The 21,980-nt window shown below is 44.0% G+C and overlaps 3 protein-coding genes across 3 annotated transcripts in view; 1 reads left to right on the top strand and 2 right to left on the bottom strand.

Annotated features, from left to right (window-relative positions):
- Positions 1-5,849, top strand: part of T265_07290 (hypothetical protein) — a gene marked incomplete at both ends in the record, with an annotated part of 15,710 nt that extends 9,861 nt beyond the window's left edge. Inside the window, one exon of the mRNA XM_009172777.1 lies at positions 5,680-5,849. Within this exon, the coding sequence (XP_009171041.1) occupies positions 5,680-5,849 (170 nt within the window). The remainder of the gene's footprint in view (positions 1-5,679) is intronic.
- Positions 5,850-6,536: 687 nt separating this feature from the next.
- Positions 6,537-11,128, bottom strand: T265_07289 (hypothetical protein; the record flags this gene model as incomplete). Its single annotated transcript, XM_009172776.1, has 2 exons — positions 6,537-6,797; positions 10,793-11,128. 2 exons carry the CDS (start codon positions 11,126-11,128, stop codon positions 6,537-6,539), a joined length of 597 nt encoding a protein of 198 aa, XP_009171040.1.
- Positions 11,129-11,908: 780 nt separating this feature from the next.
- T265_07288 (hypothetical protein) lies at positions 11,909-21,745 on the bottom strand (the record flags this gene model as incomplete). The annotated part of the gene is made up of 4 exons (XM_009172775.1): positions 11,909-12,165; positions 14,924-15,404; positions 17,127-17,226; positions 21,431-21,745. The coding sequence occupies 4 exons, from the start codon at positions 21,743-21,745 to the stop codon at positions 11,985-11,987; spliced, it is 1,077 nt and encodes a 358-aa protein (XP_009171039.1).
- Between the last annotated feature and the right edge of the window lie 235 nt (positions 21,746-21,980).

Here is a 21,980-nt window from a genome sequence, read left to right as displayed (position 1 = left end):
AACTCTGCCACGAAAGTCGATGAGCTACATAAGCCGTTAAAAGTGTGGTATCAGCGGATACTTGCCTTTTTAACTTAATCGGATTAATATGGAGCTTGGCTTTCGATCAGCATCACCAGTGATTGTAACATCAGATGAAAACACTCCTGCTTTGCTGCTGTACAACCAGGTTATAGCCTCGGATAACCCTTTAAAATACCAGTAATACCGTATGCATACATTATATCCTCCTACTTGGACATTTACGGTGAGGTATTCGAACTTCATAAGGATCTCGCAACACAACGCTCTTTCCGATAAGTATTTCATATGATTAAATCGCCCCAACTTATACAGTGGCATGCGGAGTACATTTTACCTGTGAAGCGTGAGTTATTTATCTATCGCTTCTACTTCACAGGTGTACCACAGTATTACTAATCCAATGTTCCCATCAGACCTGACCAATGCTTTAGAGAGACCGATTAGTGAACACTGACAACGTTCACATATCATCCATGCGTAGAAGCCATGTCTCTGATTCATAAAGCAATGTGGATTGCACCACCGCAATTTAAACTCTGCCCCTGACGGACAAACTGACATCACGTCGGAGTTGTGGGTATCGGAGGTTGGCAAAAGCGGCCCTGGTCTTTCGGTTTACCTCTAGTCAATCTACTGGAACGTACATAACTGTCAAGGTAAACAAATTTATCTACCACGTCGACTGACTCACTTGAAAACCTGAGGTTTGAGTTTGATCCAACCCAGTATTGTAGCGGCACTTTACACATTGTGGGTATGAAGCGCATGCCAAACAGTACAGAAGATCTATTAGGTTATTTGAAGTGTTTTGGATGTCGGAAGACCGTCTGCCTCCCAGAGGTCTTTTTGCACAGCCCTGTGCTATGCGATGAGTGGTGGAAAAATAGTCTAAGTGGGGTTCAATGGAATTCTCTTGCTTCAAGTTTGGAGCACTTCTGCTGGCTATGGAGCAAGGAAGATTACGTAAGTTTTATTTCTTTGTACCTTAGATGTTTACCATCATCATCGACAGCGTGATATCAGTGTTCAACACCGATGCTTCGCTGCCGTACAATCATGATTTATTTAAAAGCCTTGTTGTGAAGAAAGGAATAAAGGTGGACGGAAGAAGGACTTAGTTCTGGCTTACTACAATCATTCCGAGGTGGCTACACCTCCAGACACTCATTCAGGATATCTGGGTAGAAGCTGACGACAAGAACGCCACTGACATCGGTTGGCAGCCATAACTTGCAGCTTCTCCAACCAGGCGCAGTGGGGGCCACGTGGTATTCATGCTGGAAGGCAAGCAGAAACGACATCACCCAAGCGTTTCGTGATCTCCTTCATACGCCTGTACCAGGTCAAGGGTCGGCTACCTCACTGCTTTCGCCACTCTGAATTGGGCATGAAAAACAGCCAGTTGAAAACCGGAGTTTCGGAGACCTTCCAGCGTTTGTCTCATAATTTCACCAATCAAGAAGTCGAACAGGGATAGAGAGAGTGGGTATCCCTGACGGATATCACTTTGTGCACAGAAACTTTTGGAGAGCTGGCCGGGACGAATCTTCTTCAATGAAAACCACACGCAGCCAAACGTCCATTCAGCTGATATCCGCCACTCTTCCTCTACCAGCTAGTTCTGCGCAGTCTGTTCTGGGGTGTTTGGCGATTTCCACCACCTTGGTCTTCGTTCACCATTGTATCAATCACCATCTAAAAAATCTAAAATTTCCAGAATCAGCGTTTCGTTTCGTATCTATTGTTTGTCCACATGTCATTGACGCCCGGTGTCCCTCTGCGTTTATTTGCGGCCTGCTATTTCTCAGTTTTTGGTCTGATGTCTTCATTCCCTCTGTCTTGGTGGAGTTGTCATACCGGAGTAGAGGACTGGAACTCTACTCTTATGTTAGTCCTGTCGGAGATCTTCGAGTAATTTCATTTGTCGTCGAATGATGTCGTCGAATGAATGTCGTCGTTATTGAGTGCAAAACAGTAGCTAAGTTGTTTCCAACTTTCATCGCTGAGGTGGGTTTTTGGATGGAAATCGTGGATGTCTCGTTTGATCTACAACCCCTAATTTCAGTCGCCAGCTCCTTCCTCAACATAACACAGTTTCTGTATGCAATCCGCTTAATTATTAGGAAGAATAGGGTTTTTGGCATGCATCAAATATCCGTTCATGGGGTTGTTAGTATGAAACACTGTACTGAGGCTGATTTCTGAGGAGAAACCACACGAATTCGTCCAGCAATTCGCGAACGTTCGGTAGAACAATCGTCTTTCGTTTTTTACTCTTTCCTGGGATTGATCATCTATCTCGCCAGTGAAAGTTATGATGGAGGGGGGGTACATCGACAAGGTGTCTGAAATGTTCAATTTGTATTTTATGTCTGTACATCCTCGACCAGAAGATGAGTACTCCATTGAACTACTTCAACACTGTTTGATGCACTTTAATACCTCAAGTAGAGTATGACTCAGCACCAAATTAGCTGTACCACATTTCCGTCTTGTTAAGGACTTACAGAACTTTGCAAATAAGTAGTTCAGTTTCCAGAAATCTTTCGATACACAGTTAGTCATTGCTGTGCAGATGCAGCACCATTCATGCTTGCGTTCACAGCCAGATTTCAGCTACAAGTGGGGTAGAAACCATCCATTCCTTTTCCTCGCTTGCACTGGACAATGTTAACGAAATAAGATCATCCAATACTTGAATCCCATGCGGCTGTTCAGCTAGATTCAAGTCTTCATTTGTTTCTTTGTTTCTATGCAACAGTTCCCACAAGGCAACATAGCTGGCAGAGTATTTGAGCTTCAAGAGGAAGTGAAATTTTGTGAAGAAAAAGCACAATTATTCAGGCGACTTGAGGATGAAGAGTGAAAACTGTGCCTCCTTATCTGGCCGTCACTGTCTACGAAAGTAAAATAGCACGAATCTGATTTGTTGACGGTTGTTTGTAACTGTCTGCTCTGCAATGCCTTGGCCCATTTTGTCTGTTCTATCCAGAAACCGAGCATTCACAGAGTATGTGGAATCTGAGCTTTTAACTGAAAGTTTCGGAAATCTGTCAGAAAATCGAAGGCCAATGAATCTACTTGAACAAAAGGAACAGACTGACTAAAGGATGCTGAGATTAACTTGTGGAGTCCCAAAACATTCCTTAATGTGTGTTTAGAGAGACCGGCATACCAACTGATTCTAGACGCACTGAAAGGCCACTTCTAGGCTTCATTGTAGAGGGGAAAAACCAGTGAGAAAGTTGAGTAAATTTCTTAGTTGTTGATCTGTTCACTGAGTCAAGTAATCAACTAGCAAACGTTTCGTCACCGAGAAGACATCATCAGTGCGAAGTTTGGTGGCTACAGGTGTAACGGCGCTACTACTGACAGGGAGGCACGCCAGTAGTATGTGTTGTTCATAGAATTTCGCTTTACGTCTATTGAAAAAGGGTGATCTGTTGCGGAATTCGTAGAGCCACTGGGTAACATTTGCTTGGATTTGACCGACGAATGAGTGGAGTCAATGAATCTACAGGAAAGTTCAAGAAGACTCGTTCAGGAGAAGATCGGTGTCCAGTTTTTGTAACTAAGATGCAGATTAGAGTTTTGCTTCCCTGTTCAATGGTCTGTAACCGGTCAGTTGGCATTTCCGAATAAATAACTCCGCAGCGAAAACCTCCTTCCTTTCACAAGTACATTTCTGCCTAGAGTTGGTGTTTCAAGCACCTGCATTTTGTTACGCATTCGATAATTCCTAATCCTCCACAGTCCGTATGAATTGTACTAAAATCTATCGATTAGCTAACGCGAAGGATAACCGCTAACGTAAACGGTTGTGCGACAGCTGATGGAAAAATGCCGCGATGTACAGTTCACAGGACCATTTTATTCACGTATTAACATCGACGTATGAATTCAAACAGCAGCGATGGTACGGAAGCTCCGTGGGATCTCTTTGTGAGATCCGTGATGGATTAGGTGACACCACTTCCTCAGTGTTCATACATCTATTAAATCATGGTACCTACGTGGCATTTGCCTCTTATCCCACATCACGATGCTGGTCACCTTAGAGTTGTTTGTCTTTTGTCCTCGGTGTGGCTAGGATCCTGAGGCCTAGAGATTGTGAGTTCAGCATGTCAACTCGTTTATCCCCGCAAGTTTCCCTCACATCATGCACCACGCTGTGACAGTAAGCATTTGACTGTGCACACGGCATCGTGTTTGAACCCCGATGACTTGGATAGGCTAGTTATTCATTGTGCGACCCAGTCTGTTCGCCAGTTCCACTGTGAAACATCCATTCATTGATATCAATGCTAACGAAGCAAAGCAATTACCGGACCTTAGACAAACAGAATGCACTGGAAATCAAGTTCTGTATCGTTACAAAAAGTGAACGGATTTCAAAAATATTCAAAAAATGGACCTGTCACTACACACCACTAACAGACCCGGTGAAGGATATGTTAGGACATTTTCGACACTCTTCCATACTGCCATTCACAAAATGCCGACAAAAAAGGGAAGTGCGCAATCAGCGACTTGAGATGTGCAAGCACAGTACCTCATCATTGACGAAATGACTGAACTCGTAGCGTGTAGTGTCCGTAGAACGTCCACAAAGCATTTAAAAACTCTGGTGTAACGAGGAGGCTCTAGATGTAATTTTTACGTAAGGAATGACTCTTAATCAGTTTTGACAGCTCAGCATACTACAACATCAATATTCTGATGAGTGGCACACTCATGATCAAAATTTGATGTGTTCTTCCAAAGTGGCGCAACAAACTAACCAGCTTTTCCTCGACTCCTCTGTATTTGAGTAGTACATCGAGGTATTTTTCAGATAGGAATGGCAGTTTAAACTAGTGAGTGGTGACGACCATAGGGGCTGACTATTGTTTTGCTGTTGGTCATGAAGTGCATCACGAATTTTTCCAAACATTCACTTATACTAAAAACAGAGGACACATCGTGTTATTTGATGCCTACGGTTGGCCTCCAAATACAGTTTGTTTTATCTCCCCAAGCCTTCATTATGAGTAACTATAATAAAATTCAGAAGGAAGCTGCATTAAGCATCTAGGTGGTGTCTTTCCTTTGGTCTTCTGGTGCTTACCAAAGTTATCATTGTGCACCTTCGGTTCTGTCGTTGGAGAAAAAACAGAAGTCTTACACTTTGTGTTGAGTGATTGAGTACGACCTTTTCTGTAAGGTTTTGGAATTTATGCTCCTCTGGTATACGACCCGTGGTATTCCGGGGGAGTAACGATATGTTGGCGCATGGTCAACTGGATGAAAACTTTCGGGGAACACTGTTCACGAAATTGTGGAGGCAACATTAAAAAACCAGGTGAAAAGATCTACAAAGGGTCTTTCAACAACTACGGTTTGTCGTGCCAACCTATACATGGCCAACTGAAAAAAATCGCTGCATATCATGGTAGTTGTTTATAGTTTGCACTGAACTACTGGTTGTGTGACCCTAGGCAATACTTTGAGTGACTTCCTGCGATGATTGTGCTGTCTCCCCTTTGCAGTTATGCACCCACCAGACTAGCATTGGTGAACTTATACTCACAACGAGCACCCAACTGCTAACCTGTAGAACGCGCCGACGACTAACTAAATAACTATTTCATTTTCTTACCACTATTAATTTTACAGTAGTACAACTGCGTATCCAAAAAAGTTTGCGGAAGTTTAGCTGTCTTGCCATGGATTCTCAGCGCCACAAAAAACAAATCGAAGTCGGTGAAGAATCTCAAGAGAAAGATAGTGGAGTGAAATCGGAACCTAGATCCTATCGAGGAGAAAGTTTTCGGAAGGAGTGTTAGTGAGACACAAGTTATGACAGGATGGTACTTTACAATACCAATGTGTGGCTGAATAAATGATGACCGACAGGAGGTGAAACAGATGAGGGTAAATGGGCGGGTACGGAGTGGATGACCGGATAAAAATTTCCGTGGTTAGTTGCTCACGTGCGTTGATTTTTGGATACGATGAAGTTGACTAGAGCATTCCCAATGCACCCGGCGGAATTTGCTAAGGGTCCAGAGGTTACACTACGATTGCAGGGTCTGTTCTTCAAGATTGAAGAATGATATGACGGATAATATGGCTAACAAGCCTCCCCATTCTGTTAAATGTCAAATCAACAGCTACGATGTGTTCTGGGTGATTCATTGCTTATCAAAGAATGTTGCCAAGCTGCTTATTTAGCTCGTCAGGTGCTGAACGAACAGTCCAACTTTTAGACTGAATCGAAGAAGGTACCACAAAACTGCCTCAGTGCTCTACGATTCACGAATTTCTGATAGCTAGCCGAGTTCTTAAATAAAAATGGTCGAACAGTGTAAGGTAGGTTTTTGTTAGACCAGAAAGTGCTATAAGGACGTGGTTCTAGTTTTCGAGGAATACACTCATTTGCAAATCAATTCGGTTTTCACGAGAGACTCAACTGAATCTCTCGTTTATGACATTCTACAACTGAATGTGTTGCACACAGGCCGCTTCATGATTCAGTTGGCACGATATTCGAGATACCGAAGTGTATTTTCTTTCAGCTGTAGAATAGCATAAACGAAAGATTCAGTTGGGTCTCTCGTGAAAACCAAATTGGTTTGCAAATGAATGTATTTCTCGAAAACAGTCCAATTTGAGTTCAAGTAGATCATAAGGTTGACGGAAACTCGGGCACTGCGCCTACCTGATGAGTGCCAAGAAGGGCGAAACCGGTCTTGGGCTGTCGAGGAGTTTTCAGCAACTTTGTGAGTAGTCTCCTTTATGGTTCTCGTTTGTTATTCCGAAGGATTTTGGACTGAAATGAGGTGAATTGGTCGTTGTCGAACATACGTGCTTTCCGGGAACCAAATATTGACAAATATTGCTATTCGCAGACGTACTAGAGAGTCAAATTTCATTGAGTCGCCTTCTACTACTGCTCTTGAAACAGGATCAATACTTACCTGTCTCGGACCACCTGTATTACAAAACTGACACATGCCTTACCAGAACCAACTTTAGATGTGCACACCAGGGTGCTACTCACAAGCATTGGAACTAAATCAGGTCACCATCTCTGCGTTATTCCTTTTCACCACTGTAAACAACACGATAGCCAGTTCACCAAATTCGATTAAGGGTACCTACTCCACTCCTACTTGTTGAATGACGACATCAAAGACCACTTTGGAAACTTCAACGCCATTCAGTGGAGTTATTGTATTCTCAGTATCTTTAAGGTGTCAGCTTACCTGGACCGCAGTTTACCTCTTGGATATCGCACCGGACACTGCAATGATCTTTCCTACAGATCTACAAACCTTGCTTGGGAGAATTTATAGGGAGAATATTTATTCGATAGTTCAGAATAGCCTAGAAGCTGGAATGACACACGGGAAGCTTTCTTGGTGTTCGGACACAAAATTGAAGCGATTTCTCACTTTATGAACAGAACCATCTAAATACATATTTTGCATAATCAAGAGCTAGAATTTGATAGCATAATACCCATCCTCGAAGAAAAAACTTCGGAAGATAGGAGTCTGTTGTCGTGAAAGCATCCTCGATGAGGTGTATTGTATTGGAATTATATGACAGTAGTCGGGGCCTCCAGGACCGTTTTATTGAGCGGCTGATCTTATGCCGGGACGTGAAGCTGGTGATCCAAACTCATTTTTCCGTAAACTATCGGAAGCCGCTAATAGCACTACCAAGTTTTAACGCTCAAATCTAGATCGCCTGATGCAACATCTTTGGTCGAATCTTTGAAGGTCTACACAGCCTCGAAATAAACACTAAAATGACTGTGCAAACTCATTTGGCTCTATTTTTTTCAATATGCTTTTATTCTGAAGTGTTTTTAACCGATGCATGAACCTTTATTCTTATGTATTGTAGTCCTCGCTGCTGAAAGCTCAGCGAAAGATAGCTTTACTACGAATAACTGAGTTCACTTTAAGGCACAACACACATTAGCATTTAAAGCGATCACATTATGCATCAAGTTAAAGTACCACTGGGCACAGCAAATTTGAACAACTAGTTGAAAAGCTTGGATATAAACCATAGACCGAAACTGGATGAGTGATTGGTTCAACTGATTATTGTTGTGGCCAATAAGCAGCAGAGTTGGCAGCGTTGCGGAATATAAGCACCTTGGGTGCACTGCTTGGTTGGTGGTCTGTTCGCCAAGCTTGGCCATCTGCAAACTTTCGCAACCGGGGCAACCAAAAAATCAATACTAGCGAATCTCATAGGGATTATACGGGAGCTTAAAATCATTTATCACTGGATGCTTCGGTTAGGGTTGAAACTGACAACGTATTGTGCTCAAGTCGTGGAGCTGGAAAAATCAAACGCATCAGAAATGACTCAGAGGTTTGAAATTCTTAAGAAGATACAATTACTAGAACGATTATGGAAGGACGGAATTTTTTTTCATTGGAATACCTCCCCCCCTCCCAACCGGAAAAAACAAACTGATTGGAATCGTGTCTTCAATCCGTTGGTTTATTCCAGACAAGCAAGCGCTATGATAGAACTATGTCACCAACCCGTGTGTTGAGAAACTATTGCGTTAAACTGGTTGATGTGACTACAGATGTTGCACTAACTGGCCGCATTATTGATCGGACTGGATCCGAAGTAATAGGTATTCCTGCTTTAGGTAGGTAAATAGCACTGTTTCGCTAAAAAACATTCCAGTTCCAACCGAAGGCGAAGATGATGGATAGGGTGAAACGATGCATCGGAACTCAATGATCCCGGAACATCTCCGTTGTGGTTTTTATATACTAATACCTCTTCACGACAAATGATTTTGTTGAGTTCTGTTCTTCTTGTAATGGTGAAGATGACAAGGGCTGGCGACCATTACACAGATTCACCATGCCGCATCAGTTTGCGTCGATCGCAAGAATGTCACATATGTAGAGGATCTACCTCAACTGAAAGGAAAAATATCACCCGAACATCAGAAAATTCTTTAAACACCCGGTTACACAACGCAGGAAGCGTGCGATACGGTTCTGACTGGTCACTCTTGAAGGATAGTCACCTAATTCGAGAAGACCCGTAGCAGTTCCAATAAAAACTTACGATGCAAGTCATGTGAGAACCAGGATGTAGCCTCAAACTGGGCCACCTGTGCTATGCATTGTCGAAAAACAGTTTAAAATGGTCGCTAATTCATCTACAACTATCTCCAACACATCTAGCTAGAATCTTCTGTGTCGTTACGCAGAAAAGGCCGTATACTTTGTCTGAGAAGCTGCGGTTAATGTATCGGGACCTGGTGGACCTCAAGGGGCAGCGTACTGCTCATTACTTTTTTCGAACGTACAACACGACCTGGATTCCACCTACACTTCAAGACGCCCCAGGTTTGTCGGTGGTGTGCAAATTTTAAATGCAATTAGAAGGTGAGAAGCATATTACTTGTAATACGCTAACGTTCAAGTGTAATCGGTGTGCCAAAAATTACTCTATGCTATCGCATCTGAAGTGAGGCTTCCTAAATCGCAGAGTTCTAGTAAAGGAGGATCTCAGCTTCCCAATACCAGTCTAGAAGAAGGTTCATCAGCGCGCGACATGTTACGAAGATAAGCAGCCAGGCGGATGAGGAATAGTGACCGTCTAACTGACTCAAAAAGTAAAGAAATTTATTATTCAAACTTTACACCAGTTGTTCCACGTATATTTTGTGTTGTGACTCCCCCAACGATAGTCATTCTTCCGGAAAATTCATCGCTTGGTTGCTTCGAAGTTTAATGGGCTTCTTGTTGTTCCAGCCACTTGATGCAAAACGTTCACGTCAGCCAATGTAGATAACCTTCCCGATTAATTTGTGAATTTCTCGAATGCGCAGCACTCGTCATCGTTACATCATTAAAACACATAGACCGATACAGTGCGTTGTAATTCTGCGTTTGGACACACGATCTGGTTAGTCTTATTATGTAGCGCTGTTATGCGTTTAGCTTACCATAGATTAAACAGGTGTTCGCACCGCTTGTAGTGGACGGTATTGAAGTGAACACACCAGGACAAGTAGCATTGCTGGCTGAGTACAATTGTTCAAACTGCATGGCCCTGTTTTCTATGTCGAACCCAACCAAAGACTGCCACCGACGTCCACCATGGTGCCAAACTCACCTTAGTCTTGGTACGTAGGACCAGGAAATCCAAGGTGATACTAACCGGCCATCGGAACACTCCCAGATCTTCCGCGCGCACGTTTACCGCGTTAGGAATTTTATGCAGTACACAAACAATACCGGCAAATTGATCATCAGCAAGTGAGTAAAGAATCAACGTAGTCAGCTATGCTACCACATTAAATGCCTTCGCACAACGCCCAATATCAACGTAGTCAGCTATGCTACCACATTAAATGCCTTCGCACAACGCCCAATCCCGAATTGACAAGACTACCGGAGGGAATAACTGATCGCTCGAAGTATGTCGATCCTGGAATGCCTTTCTCCCGGTTTTAAAAGCTGGATCAACGCTCATCCAAGCAGTCAAACATGTATTACTAGTTGCTAATCAGTGGGTATTGGTTAAACAACGGATTTATATTTTAAGATGAAAGCTGACAGCAAATTTGAAGGTCCAACTGCAAGGATTCGAACTCCGATCGTTGAAATGGAGGTTCGCGTTTTACCCCTTGTGTTACTCGCTACATTTAATGAGATATAGAAATTTCCCCATTGACAAGACAACTAGTAAAAGCAATAGCGCACGCATCATTTCTCAGGTCGATGCAATTTACTTGGATCCTGGCATTTTGTGGACGTGAGACGGAAAAGTTGCTTAATCTAAGGTGGAAGCGCGAGGTATTCAAGTCTTGCATATCCGTAACTGAAAGATATGGAGCAATGATAAGTGGATCCAAGTAGAATGAACTCTTCTGGTGGAAGCGTGTATGCAAAAGTATACTGAACCGGAAGGTAATGCTCATAGGGAAGTAAAATAGATTTATCATCAATTCACGTACAAGCTTCGTCTCAAATCGAGTCTGAAGCGCCCTGTGAAGTAGTGTTCGTAAAACGGTGTCCTGTACGCAGAAACATTTTGAGAGCATTTTATAGGAACGCCACAAAACCATTTCTCAAACAAGGCCACCATGGATGGCCGCTCCATATGCGTAGTCTTCGTTGGTGAACTGCAGTGGTTTTGAGGTGCTATTGAAAACAGGTTGAATAAGATCAAGGATATCGACGAATTGGACCTTTTACATGGTTCACCATAAAAATGTTATCCTGTCTATGACAGAACAGTCCCTGTGCTATCGCGGACAGCCACTGTCCAGGTTCACAATAGATTCCGACCAGTTTTTTCCCGGCGGTTGGAATTAGGGGAGGTTGGGTCAGGGTTGTTTGTATCAACATCACAAAACGTTTTAACTTGAAGACTATGCAGTTAACGCTGGAAAAAAGTGCGAAACACGAAGATCTATCTCATCGCCATCCTGTGCCCTTTACGAAGGGTGTGACCATGCTGATATTATGAACGTCTACGGACAACCACTGACAGCTTCGTGATGCCATGTCACTGTCAGAGAGCTTGTCGCGTATTTATCATTGACAACAACACGCCACTGTTAAATAGTGGAGCTTAACTGCCTGTCCTGAAACAATGATTAATGGGTCTTAGTATATAGAAATATTCTACCGCAGACACGGAAGGCTGAGATGTGAAACTTGAGTTTCGTAGTGGTCAGAGGCCATTTGGCACGGTCGTACCTAAACCCTTCGCCGTTTTGGAATGGCTCTCTACCGGTATCTATATAGTCTGACACTTTGGCGCCGAATATGATGTACATTTTTCTTTGTTGGTAATGTGCTCTTTCTGACGCTATAAAAATAAGAAGGAAGCGAAAAACGCCGTATAATCCAAAGTATAGGTCTGAATGTACAATGGTCCCGTATACAAAAAGTGGGGGCATTAAAACATAAAAGATATCAAGTGGTCCTGTCCAAACTGGAAGCGCTGGCGCTTTTCGACTCGTTAGTTTTATCTACGGCGAGAAGTTCACGCGGAAAACGGAGCGGTTCAACGAACCGGAGAAATTCGTCCAGGCGGTTCGTCCTAGCAGCAAGTCGGAGGTCTTCAAAGAATCGATAGTACAAATGTGAATTGTGGCTGTGATGGGGAAGAAAATGAAAAAAAGCCTACTCAGCACGTACATAGACTCGGTACATATAGCACTAGTACTTCACCAAACAGAAGATGAATCACACCGTAGGGACAAACTTGGAACTGATTTCAGCCTCTTACTGCACTGGCACGGTTATCCTGGTTAACTAAAGTCGTGACTGGTGTTCAAATCAAGGCTTGCCCGAAGGCATGGACTGATGATGAACTCGAACAAGGACGAAACTCGAGTTTGTAGTGTCACCCCTTAGTACTTCATCCTTCAGACATTGACTCTCGAGAGCACCAAGGAGGATTCCAGTCTGGTAGGGGTTGCGTTGGGCACACCTTCGCACTCCGTCAGGTGCTTGAATAACGCCAAACGTATAATTGACCCACAAATTTGAAATTCATGGATTTCCAAGACACATTTGGCTCAGTTGACAGGTCTGTTATCCCAAACGCGCTTGCTCAAAAGATGTTCCGGAAGTTCGCCAGTATGATACGTTCTTTTTATTATGAAACTTCCGTGCGTTGGAGAGAGCACGGTGGCTCTCTAAAAGCTTCCGTACACAAAATGGTGTCCGTCAGGGGTGGCCACTCTCTTTAATCTTTTCAATTTTATGATCGACCGGCCAATAAGATAAACTCTGGAAGGTCTCCAAAACTTTAGTGTTCAGATAACTGCTGATGGAAACCTTGTCGATCTGGAATGTGCAGACGACGTCTTCGAAAAGGAGAGGGTGCGTGTTTTTAAATACTAATAATAATCGTTCAGCTGTAGCACCATTTCGGTGCCTAGCTGCCATGCCACCAGAAGGAAGCACGAGGGCTGGGCTACTGCCAGGTTGGCCAAGCCTAGACAAGGGAAGTCCAGAGGCAGAGGTCGGGTTCGAACCATGGACCTTCCGGTCAGTAAATTCGCGCTCTAACCACTTGGGCACTTGTTGAGTTCGTTTTGTCCACCGTGCTCTGCATCGACCCAGGAATCAAACCCCTACTTAAGGGCTCATTTCGAATCAGCATGGTGTACACAAGCCTCTTGAACTGCATTGGACCGCTTTCATCCGTTCGCGGAATGACCTTATTCTTCTCGAGGGCCTAGGGTGCAGCGTGGACACAGAGCAAGCCTGCCTTGTGCACCGAGTGCGACGGAAGTGGGGACGGTGTGTTGCCTCTCACTCCCCTACGTCTAAGATCGAGATCACATTGAAACCAGCAGACTCACTGTGCCATGGCGAAATCAAGTGGGACAGTGGAACCAATCAGTACAGTGGTGCCAGGAGATGGCGTCAGTGACTCGCATTTTGCTTGCAAGCCTTAAGGTCCTTACCGTGCAATGTGGATGACAGTGCTGCGATAACTAGGTGTTTTTGCATCCGAGAAGAAGCGGCAACGTCGGAACAGGTCTGACATCAGCGCCTCCTGCCACCAAGACTACTAGTGAAAGGTTTGGGGCGGCTATGTTCGGCTTCACAGTGCTAACCGATAAAAAGTGCGATCAACTTCAACCGCAGCCGGTCGTACTAGGATGTCTTTTTCGCAGGGGGATACCACATAAAAAGGATGGAATTCGCAAATATACGATTCTGTTAGGAAGGTCACAATAAACCAGGAGAAAATCCATAAAAGTTCCAGTCTTTGTATACAGCGGGTTGAAAGATATTGCCACCAAAAATCTTATTTTAGCGGAAATTGTCGTTCTGGTGGCAAAACAAACAAAAAAGGCTAGTGAATAACTGGAACTTTATTTCGAATACATCAACGGATAGCCGGATCAAATGTCATCGACCATTTACAAGTGACAACATATTCCTCATCATTACAATGGGGAAAATGTCTTACGTTTGGAATGTACAAAGTACATGTAGAATACTCCTTCAAGAAATAAAAAATGCCAGGTTTGTTATAACTTCAAACACCTTACTGGATATTGTTGAATCGTCCGAACCCAAGCTAAAATGGTGTTATTGGCGTTGTTGTTGTTTTCAAATCGTTCAGCTGTAGCACCCTTCCGGTGCCTAACTGGCATGCCACCCGAAGGTTGCACGAGGGCTGGGATACTACCAGGTTGCCCAAGCCTAGACAGAGGAAGTCGAAAGGCAGAGGTCTGGTTCGAACCAGCCAGAGTGCCTGACCGAGTGTCTAGAGGTGGAGGCGCCTTGGGATGCTTGTGGCCGTTCAGCTGTAACACCCGACTGGTGCCTAGTTGCCATGCTACCCGAAGGAAGCACGAGGACTGGGGTGCTGCCAGGTTGTCTTACCCTAGACAGGGAAGTCGAGAAGCTGAGGTCGGGTGGTAGGCTAGCACTGAATCCCTTCTTCATCGAGTCCTATTCTTTTGCTTCAAGTGAATTTTGGTTGTGACAGAGAAGCACCGGAGTTGAATAACAAGGTTATGCTGTCGATGATGATGATGATGATGAGGCTCGTATAGCAACCAAACCAATCGTAAGAGCGGAATAGCGCCTTTTCCTGAAAATGTTCACCAGCCTCTGAACAATACTCACCCCTTACTACGACTTAGGTAAAGCTAAATGAATTCGGCCGCATTAGCGATAGCTGAATTATGGAGAGCGACTGTTGTGCAGAAGCACGCGGTGATATCAGTAGGAGAATTATTCCATGGAGGGTCGCGGTGCAGGGAGAGCACTGTAGTGACAGTTGTATCGCAGAATAGCCCATGACCACCACAAATTATCGAGAACATTTTTACCGATTAAAACAACTTGTGAGAAGACTGCTGTAAACCCCAAGTGTAACTCACATCATCAGAAGCATCGGACCCAACATTTCACCGGCTATGTGTAAGTGGGAAATATAGCCTTGCGTATGCCGTTGACACGAGAAACAAGTACAGCCAGATTGAATCGGGGCTGTATATAAAACTGATGTCGAATCAGCAGCCGAATCATCCAAAGGGAAGGCTATATAGGGGCGATGAGCACACACGCGAGTTGCGTTGTTTGTATCGGTGGTGTGACAGCCGTCCCAACCGGGATAGATCCAGGCAAGCGCACTTCGAGTGAGTCTGTATGGAAGACTTCCATCAAACACATCAACACCACACTTCGTTGCCAGAACAATATCCGGAGGTTGCCAGACTCCAGTAAGAAAACGTGGGAGATCCGGAGGTAACTTTTTGCAAACAGCTGGTAAAAGGGAGAATAAACTTGGATCGTTTTTGTCAGCGATTTGGCCATTGGTTGACTCTTCGTGTCCAGAGTGAAAGCCGTCCAAAACGACACCTAAATGATGGACAAAACAAAGCACGAACGCGGGATAGATCCGGTGTGAATCAGTGGACGTGAATCACCTCAGTCCTCATCAAGAGAGGGAAGCGAAAGTGAACAGCTGTGATAATAGTGCTAGTTGTGGCAAGTTGGTTTGCGCATACCTTAAAAAGTGATGTTTAATCTTTTTTCTACCGGTCTTTTCATTTTGGGTTCGCATGTCTGCAGTATTTTTTCTACCAGCTCATTACATTTGAGGTCGCATGTCTGCAGTACCCCACCGCTAGGTCAGGAAGAATAATCACACTTAAACAAGTTCTCTACTAACTGCAAACTGCAGACATGCATGGATTACGGTATCATACGCCCAATTAATTATTTATTCAATCAATCAAATCAATAAAGCCAACGACTTCAAACACAAAATACACAGGAAAGGAGATCGGAACTTGAACCCAGGACGTACTGCTCTACTAGTTGATGAGTGCTTTATTAGTTGAGTGGATGCTGACTAACATCTTATGTGATGATCCCACTCGGATTGGCGAGATTTATGCCTCGTGCTCTGTGAATTTCGATCAGCAATTCATCCTTTAAGTATAACCAGTCTATGCCAAAGAGCAAAGAGGTATTTTACAGATGCTTCAGCTTTATTGCGAATCGTCAGCAGCCTGACCTTGAGGCTACTAGTTGCGGGCTATGTTGTTCGGCAACGAGGGGCTGATCAATAAGGTGATTAAATCGCACTTATAGAGTAAAGCCGCTCATCCCTCGGTCACGTAATTCATAAAACTTGATCACGTGCTGTGACAGTAAAACACAGGTAGCTCAGAAGGAATAATTCACAAGTTGCATCAACCACGAGAAATAGTCACTCGAGCAGTCAGTCAACACGTAACCGTGAGATGTGAATCCCAAGATTGAAAGATGATCACACTACTGACCAGGTGCTGGTGGTTTAGCCCTCCATCACTAGCCGGGAGGTCACAGAGATTCGTCACGGTGCGTACTACTGATTATTCCCAATAAGGATGAAGCAGCTGTACAGTGCTTCTCACCTTTTCGTCACAGACTAACTTTACTTAGAGGACAAAAGCCTGATGCAAAGAGCTCGTTTTGACGTCTCTGGCGCCATACAGACAAATGTGAACATGACCACACACAGAATCCCTTGTGTAGGCCATCAGAAAAAGCTAAGATGAAGTATGTGTAGGTGAGCTTGAAGCATACCAGTCTTATCCGCCATATCAAACCAATCTTACGAATAGCAACAGCGCTTTTCATGGCCAAAATTTCACCTCGTCATCTGACGTCAAAGGTGATCAACGTGTGACGTGACAACTTGACTCTGATGCAACGTAATAATCGTGCATTGGTAGCTACCTCAGAACACGCTGAAAAATACGTCTGTCGGCCAAACTCATCGTTGCGTGGCTGCTGGCACCTACAGTGAAATGCAGTATTCATGACAAGCTCATCAGCGATTTCCCTGATTTCTAGTTGCCTTTAACAAACGCAGGCAACAGATTACCAAACAAATTGATGCAAGCCGGGGAATTTGCAGGAATTTGGAGACTAAACTGGCTATAGCTAAGGACTCCAGCAGCCAGCGAAGTGAAAAAGCAGAGTGCGCATACCGTGCTAATGGCCGAGTGCCCTACCATACATGGTCATCTTGTCAAAGCCTCCCGTGAATAATCAGCGACAAAGTTCAAACATAGAGGCTATAAAACATACCGGAGGCTATTGAAAAGTCCGTCTCCTCGACTGCAGTGAGGCGCCATTCGGGGTCGTTTCCACCACCAGGAGACAAAAACACTGGAATTTTGGACAACTCCTGTTGAGAAATTGAGAACAGATAAAGATAAATCATGCACGCATTGCATAACTGTGATAATCCTGAGGACAATTCAGATTTCCCACATAGCCCTATCTGCACAACGAGTACTCTCAAATTTCGTACAGGGAGGTTTCAGAAAAAAGTTTTTAAATCGTTCAGCTGTAGCATCCTTTCGGTGCCTAACTGCCATGCCACCAAAAGGAAGCACGAGGGCTCGGACACTGCCAGGTTGCCCAGGCCTAAACAGCGGGAATGGAGAGACAGAGGTCGGGTTCGAACCACGGTCAGTAACCACGCGATCAGTAAATTCGCGCTCTAACCACTTGGGCCATCTCGCCTTCAAGAGTGAGGTTTACCGTCGTGTGTCACTGCAAGAGTGAAGATAAACAGGGATGAAAGCGCTCTAAAGAAGAACGTATCAAGCTGCGAATCCCAACTAGATTGCTCAAAGAAACTAGCAACGAAACTGCACAACCTAGCGGTTAAGCGTATTTATCTAAAACAATACAAGACAATATTTCATTTTGGTGAGATGGATCAAGCTGGAAACTTTCCGAACAAGCAAGCCCGCGTAACTGTTGATTATTCCAGGGATGGAATAATCCCGGTGAGATTGCAGGAATTTGTTACATAAGTTCGTATATTCCATTGTAATGGGAAAACATGGAGGACGTTCAAGCCAACCTGCTCAGTTTCAGGCATATACTACTAAAGTGCAGTGTTCGAGCTTTCATGGCATAATTGTGCTTTTGGAAAATAATAGTAGAAAATAAGTGAAGGTTGGGAGTCACTGGAGTACAGAAGGAACAGGTTTTAAACGTGAACTAGCAGGCGTTCTTCGTCTGCAGCTTGAAACTGCATACAATTCATTAATGGATAAAAAAAATTATTCTTAATACAGTTAGATCATTAGCTAACAAACCCTAGCAATAAGAAAATTCACAATTGTCCAAGGACATGACATCTGGTTGTTGTGGGGAACAAGCTACCTGTGTACAGATTCGACAGTCGTACGGCTATTTTTTCTAGAACTTGTATCACTGACCGGGGTAGGCACAGACTAATGAGAGTCTCAAGACAGTATAATTAATCTCCTACGACACTCCATATGTAGCGCTATAAAATCAGCAACGCTATTGAACAACCGATTGAGGAAATGATGGCGATCATCATCCACGTTTGGAGACGCTTTCTGTTGTGATCGTATACCGCACTCAATGGAAACACTTTTCTAAGTTGAGAGCGGCAGAGCGGCATACCTCTGAATCTCAAGGAATGTGTGTATCAGGCCACTGCTGTTTTTTGTTTTGCTCAGACTTGGCCTGTTCGACCAGCGGAACTAAGGCGTCTTCAGGTGTTCGACAACGGTTAACTCAAAAACACAGCTCCTGTGGGTTGCTGTCAGCGAATCCATAACGAGGGAGTTAGAAAGCGAGTATTCGGTTGTGCAACAGGGACTCCCATCGAAGAATGTGTCTAGCACCAGAGGCTGCGGTGATTAGACCATGTGATTCGCAGTCCGAATCATCGTTTGCCGACAAAAGTGCTGCTGCTCGTGCCAAACCCAGAATGGCGCAAATAGAGAGGCGATCAAACTTTGACCTGGCAGAGGAGTATGAAAGAGATTACAAAACGGCTAGGTTCTGTCGATGCAACTCGCCTTCCAAGATGGGGTGGGCGTGATCCCTACTGTGCCTGGTTGGATGCAAGATATGGCTACCAATTAATGTCAACGGCGTCCTTGCTGTCAGTTTTCACCCAGATTTTCTCAATGGTTGTGTCAGGTTAACAATAAATACCTTCTTCATTTACTTTTACTCATTTCTTCAAAATAGGACTTTCGAATAAATGATGGTTACAGCAGCGAAACATCACTATTCGAACACTGATGTGCAGTCGATGACGATGACCCATAGATTGATCGGCCTATCCAAAATGTTCCACCTCCACCCCCTTTCCGACCTCGTTCCTTACGTCTAGAGCAAGCCAACCGAACGGCAGTAGCAGCCAATCAATCACACACAGAGACAAATGACGGAGGTCAACATATGACGACTGGTTAGCCACATGAGGCTCAGAGGTCCAATATTCAACTCTTAGCGAACATTGTGGTTTTTAAAACAAATACACACAGTTGCAAATCAATTTCGTTTTCACTAGGACTCAACTGAATCCCTCGTCTATGATATTCCTCAATTGGATGTGCTGCACAAAGGCCGCATCATGTTTCAGTTGGTACGATATTTGAGATACGCAGTATATTTTCATAAGCGAAGCTATTCACAACCTTGTGAGTAGTTTCCTTTATGAAAAGCGTGGTTTTTAATTATCGCCAGGGTTGCCGAGACGCGCATCGCTTCTTCGCTCTTTAGCACAAGTTGAAGTAGAAACAACAACACTGAGGCATTCCCACCAACTTTTTTAGAATGAGCAACCGAATTGATGCGTCCAATGTCCTTGGAGGTTGGACAACGCAATTATCATTTAACGATATTAACGTCATTGCATACAGCGGCGAATTACAGTTAGAATACAAACAAAAGTGAAGGATAAGGGAGAGGAGCATTGCAACCTCACATCGCTGCAAGCACGTTGATGGAGTTTGCGTAGTCACACAAACCAATTCGAACAACTATCTTGAAATGCCTCTGGTGGTTGGTTTCTACTCTATAATCAGTTAGCTCTCAGACAAGAGAACTGTGTTAATTATCCGGAGCGCGGATGGGATGGGATATCTGTCCTACAAAGCAATTCCTCGGAGGGTGGGGGTAAATGTCCCAGAACTCATTTACTAGCCTCCACCTGATCGAAACCGAAACATTTCACGTAGCCCCCTGACAACTTCCTCAAGCTCCCTTATTCAAATCTTCGTTCTTAGTAACTTCGCTCGAGATAGCCCAGTGGCTAAGGGGCAAACTTACTGACTAGAAAGTCTGTGGTTCTAACCCAACCCCGGCATCCTGACCGCTCCTGTCTAGGCATGGGTAACCTGGTAGTGCCTCGTGTTTCCTTTGGACAGTGTGGCAGCTAGACATCGAAAGAGTGGTGCAGCTGAATGACTATTATTAACAAACAAACAATCCATCTTTAGGTCAAAGGCCACATACTTTCCCTACCCCTCTAGAAAAAGGTCGCAACAAAAAGGGCTATCGGGAGGCTGAAAAAATTTTTCTCTGGCACGCTCCACGCCTCAGTACAAAACAAACAAGGAGTGGCGACGAACCACAGTTTTGAACAAGAGTCCGAAGTGCGCCTAGTTTTACTGAGGAATTTTATAAGTTTTGATCCCTTTTGAACCGTTGACATGCGTATACAACAGCTGTATGGTGCTTTTGGTTCCTTGAGACTTATGCTGATTTGTTTTTGTATGAAAAATCCAGGATTGAAACCACAAAAGCCACTCTGGAAGTTAATACAAGGGGTNCCGCTCCTGTCTAGGCATGGGTAACCTGGCAGTGCCTCGTGTTTCCTTAGGACAGTGTGGCAGCTAGACATCGAAAGTGTTGCAGCTGAATGACTATTATTAACAAACAAACAATCCATCTTTAGGTCAAAGGCCACATACTTTCCTTACCCCTCTAGAAAAAGGTCGCAACAAAAAGGGCTATCGGGAGGCTGAAAAAATTTTTCTCTGGCACGCTCCACGCCTCAGTACAAAACAAACAAGGAGTGACAACAAACCAGAGTTTTGAACAAGAGTCCGAAGTGCGCCTAGTTTCACTGAGGAATTTTATAAGTTTTGATCTCTTTTGAACTGTTGACATGCGTATACAACAGCTGTATGGTGCTTTTGGTTTCTTGAGACTTATGCTGATTTGTTTTTGTATGAAAAATCCAGGATTGAAACCACAAAAGCCACTCTGGAAGTTAATACAAGGGGTTGTAACATAAAACATCAACTTGAGCATCAAACCTTTTGTACTAATCTTCAAATTGTTCGGAAGACGTACGGATTGTTGCTACACGAAGACATTGTTCCTAGACAAGCCGCAGGTTCAACCTTAAATAGCTGTGGTACAATTATTCGAGGCGTATTACTAATCACAACGATGTGCCTAGATGTAGGATTGAAATGAAGCCGGCGGAAAAACAAGGGAACAAAACCTCAATGTAAGTACTTCGCGCAGTTCAGTAACATAGCTCAGTGAACATATTACCAACAAGATCTGCTGCACCCGGAAAAAAACGGTTACAAACGCACCACATTGCGTTCTCGGTAGGCTGAAAGTAGCTCAAGATAGGATTTTGTGCGCAACACCGAATTTCCACAGCGTTTTCTTCCTGATGTCTTTGCAACAGGGAGTGAAGTTTCATTATCCGTCGGGGCTTGATATGCGTGCGGGTGGGCGATTGAGATACATTCAGCATAGTTCTCTATAGACAACTGTATCCGACCACCAGTGGCCCAAACAGGGACAGAAGACTTGTCCGCAGCACTTAGCAATGGTGTATCAACAGGATCCGTTTGACATATGAAGGTTGCTCGGGTCTGAACGTATTCCGTTTCGGTTATCATTCATTTACTTACTCCAAGGCCACAAAACTGACGAATTCCTTTACTGAACTTTTTCAAGACCATTTTACGTTCCGCACTGAAATTTTGATTCTTGGGTGTGAAAAACAGTCATTACATATAAAACATGGGGATCAGAGCGAAACTTGGAATGGAGCAAATGGTTTCATACAAGTCTGGCGCCAAGAAAGGGACACTTCCTGAAACAATAGGTTGGTCAAATTGGGAGCTGCGCACC

This window comes from Opisthorchis viverrini (genome assembly GCF_000715545.1).
Source record: "Opisthorchis viverrini unplaced genomic scaffold opera_v5_165, whole genome shotgun sequence".
NCBI classification, from domain to species: domain Eukaryota; kingdom Metazoa; phylum Platyhelminthes; class Trematoda; order Opisthorchiida; family Opisthorchiidae; genus Opisthorchis; species Opisthorchis viverrini.
This window is presented reverse-complemented; position numbering and strand designations above follow the sequence as displayed.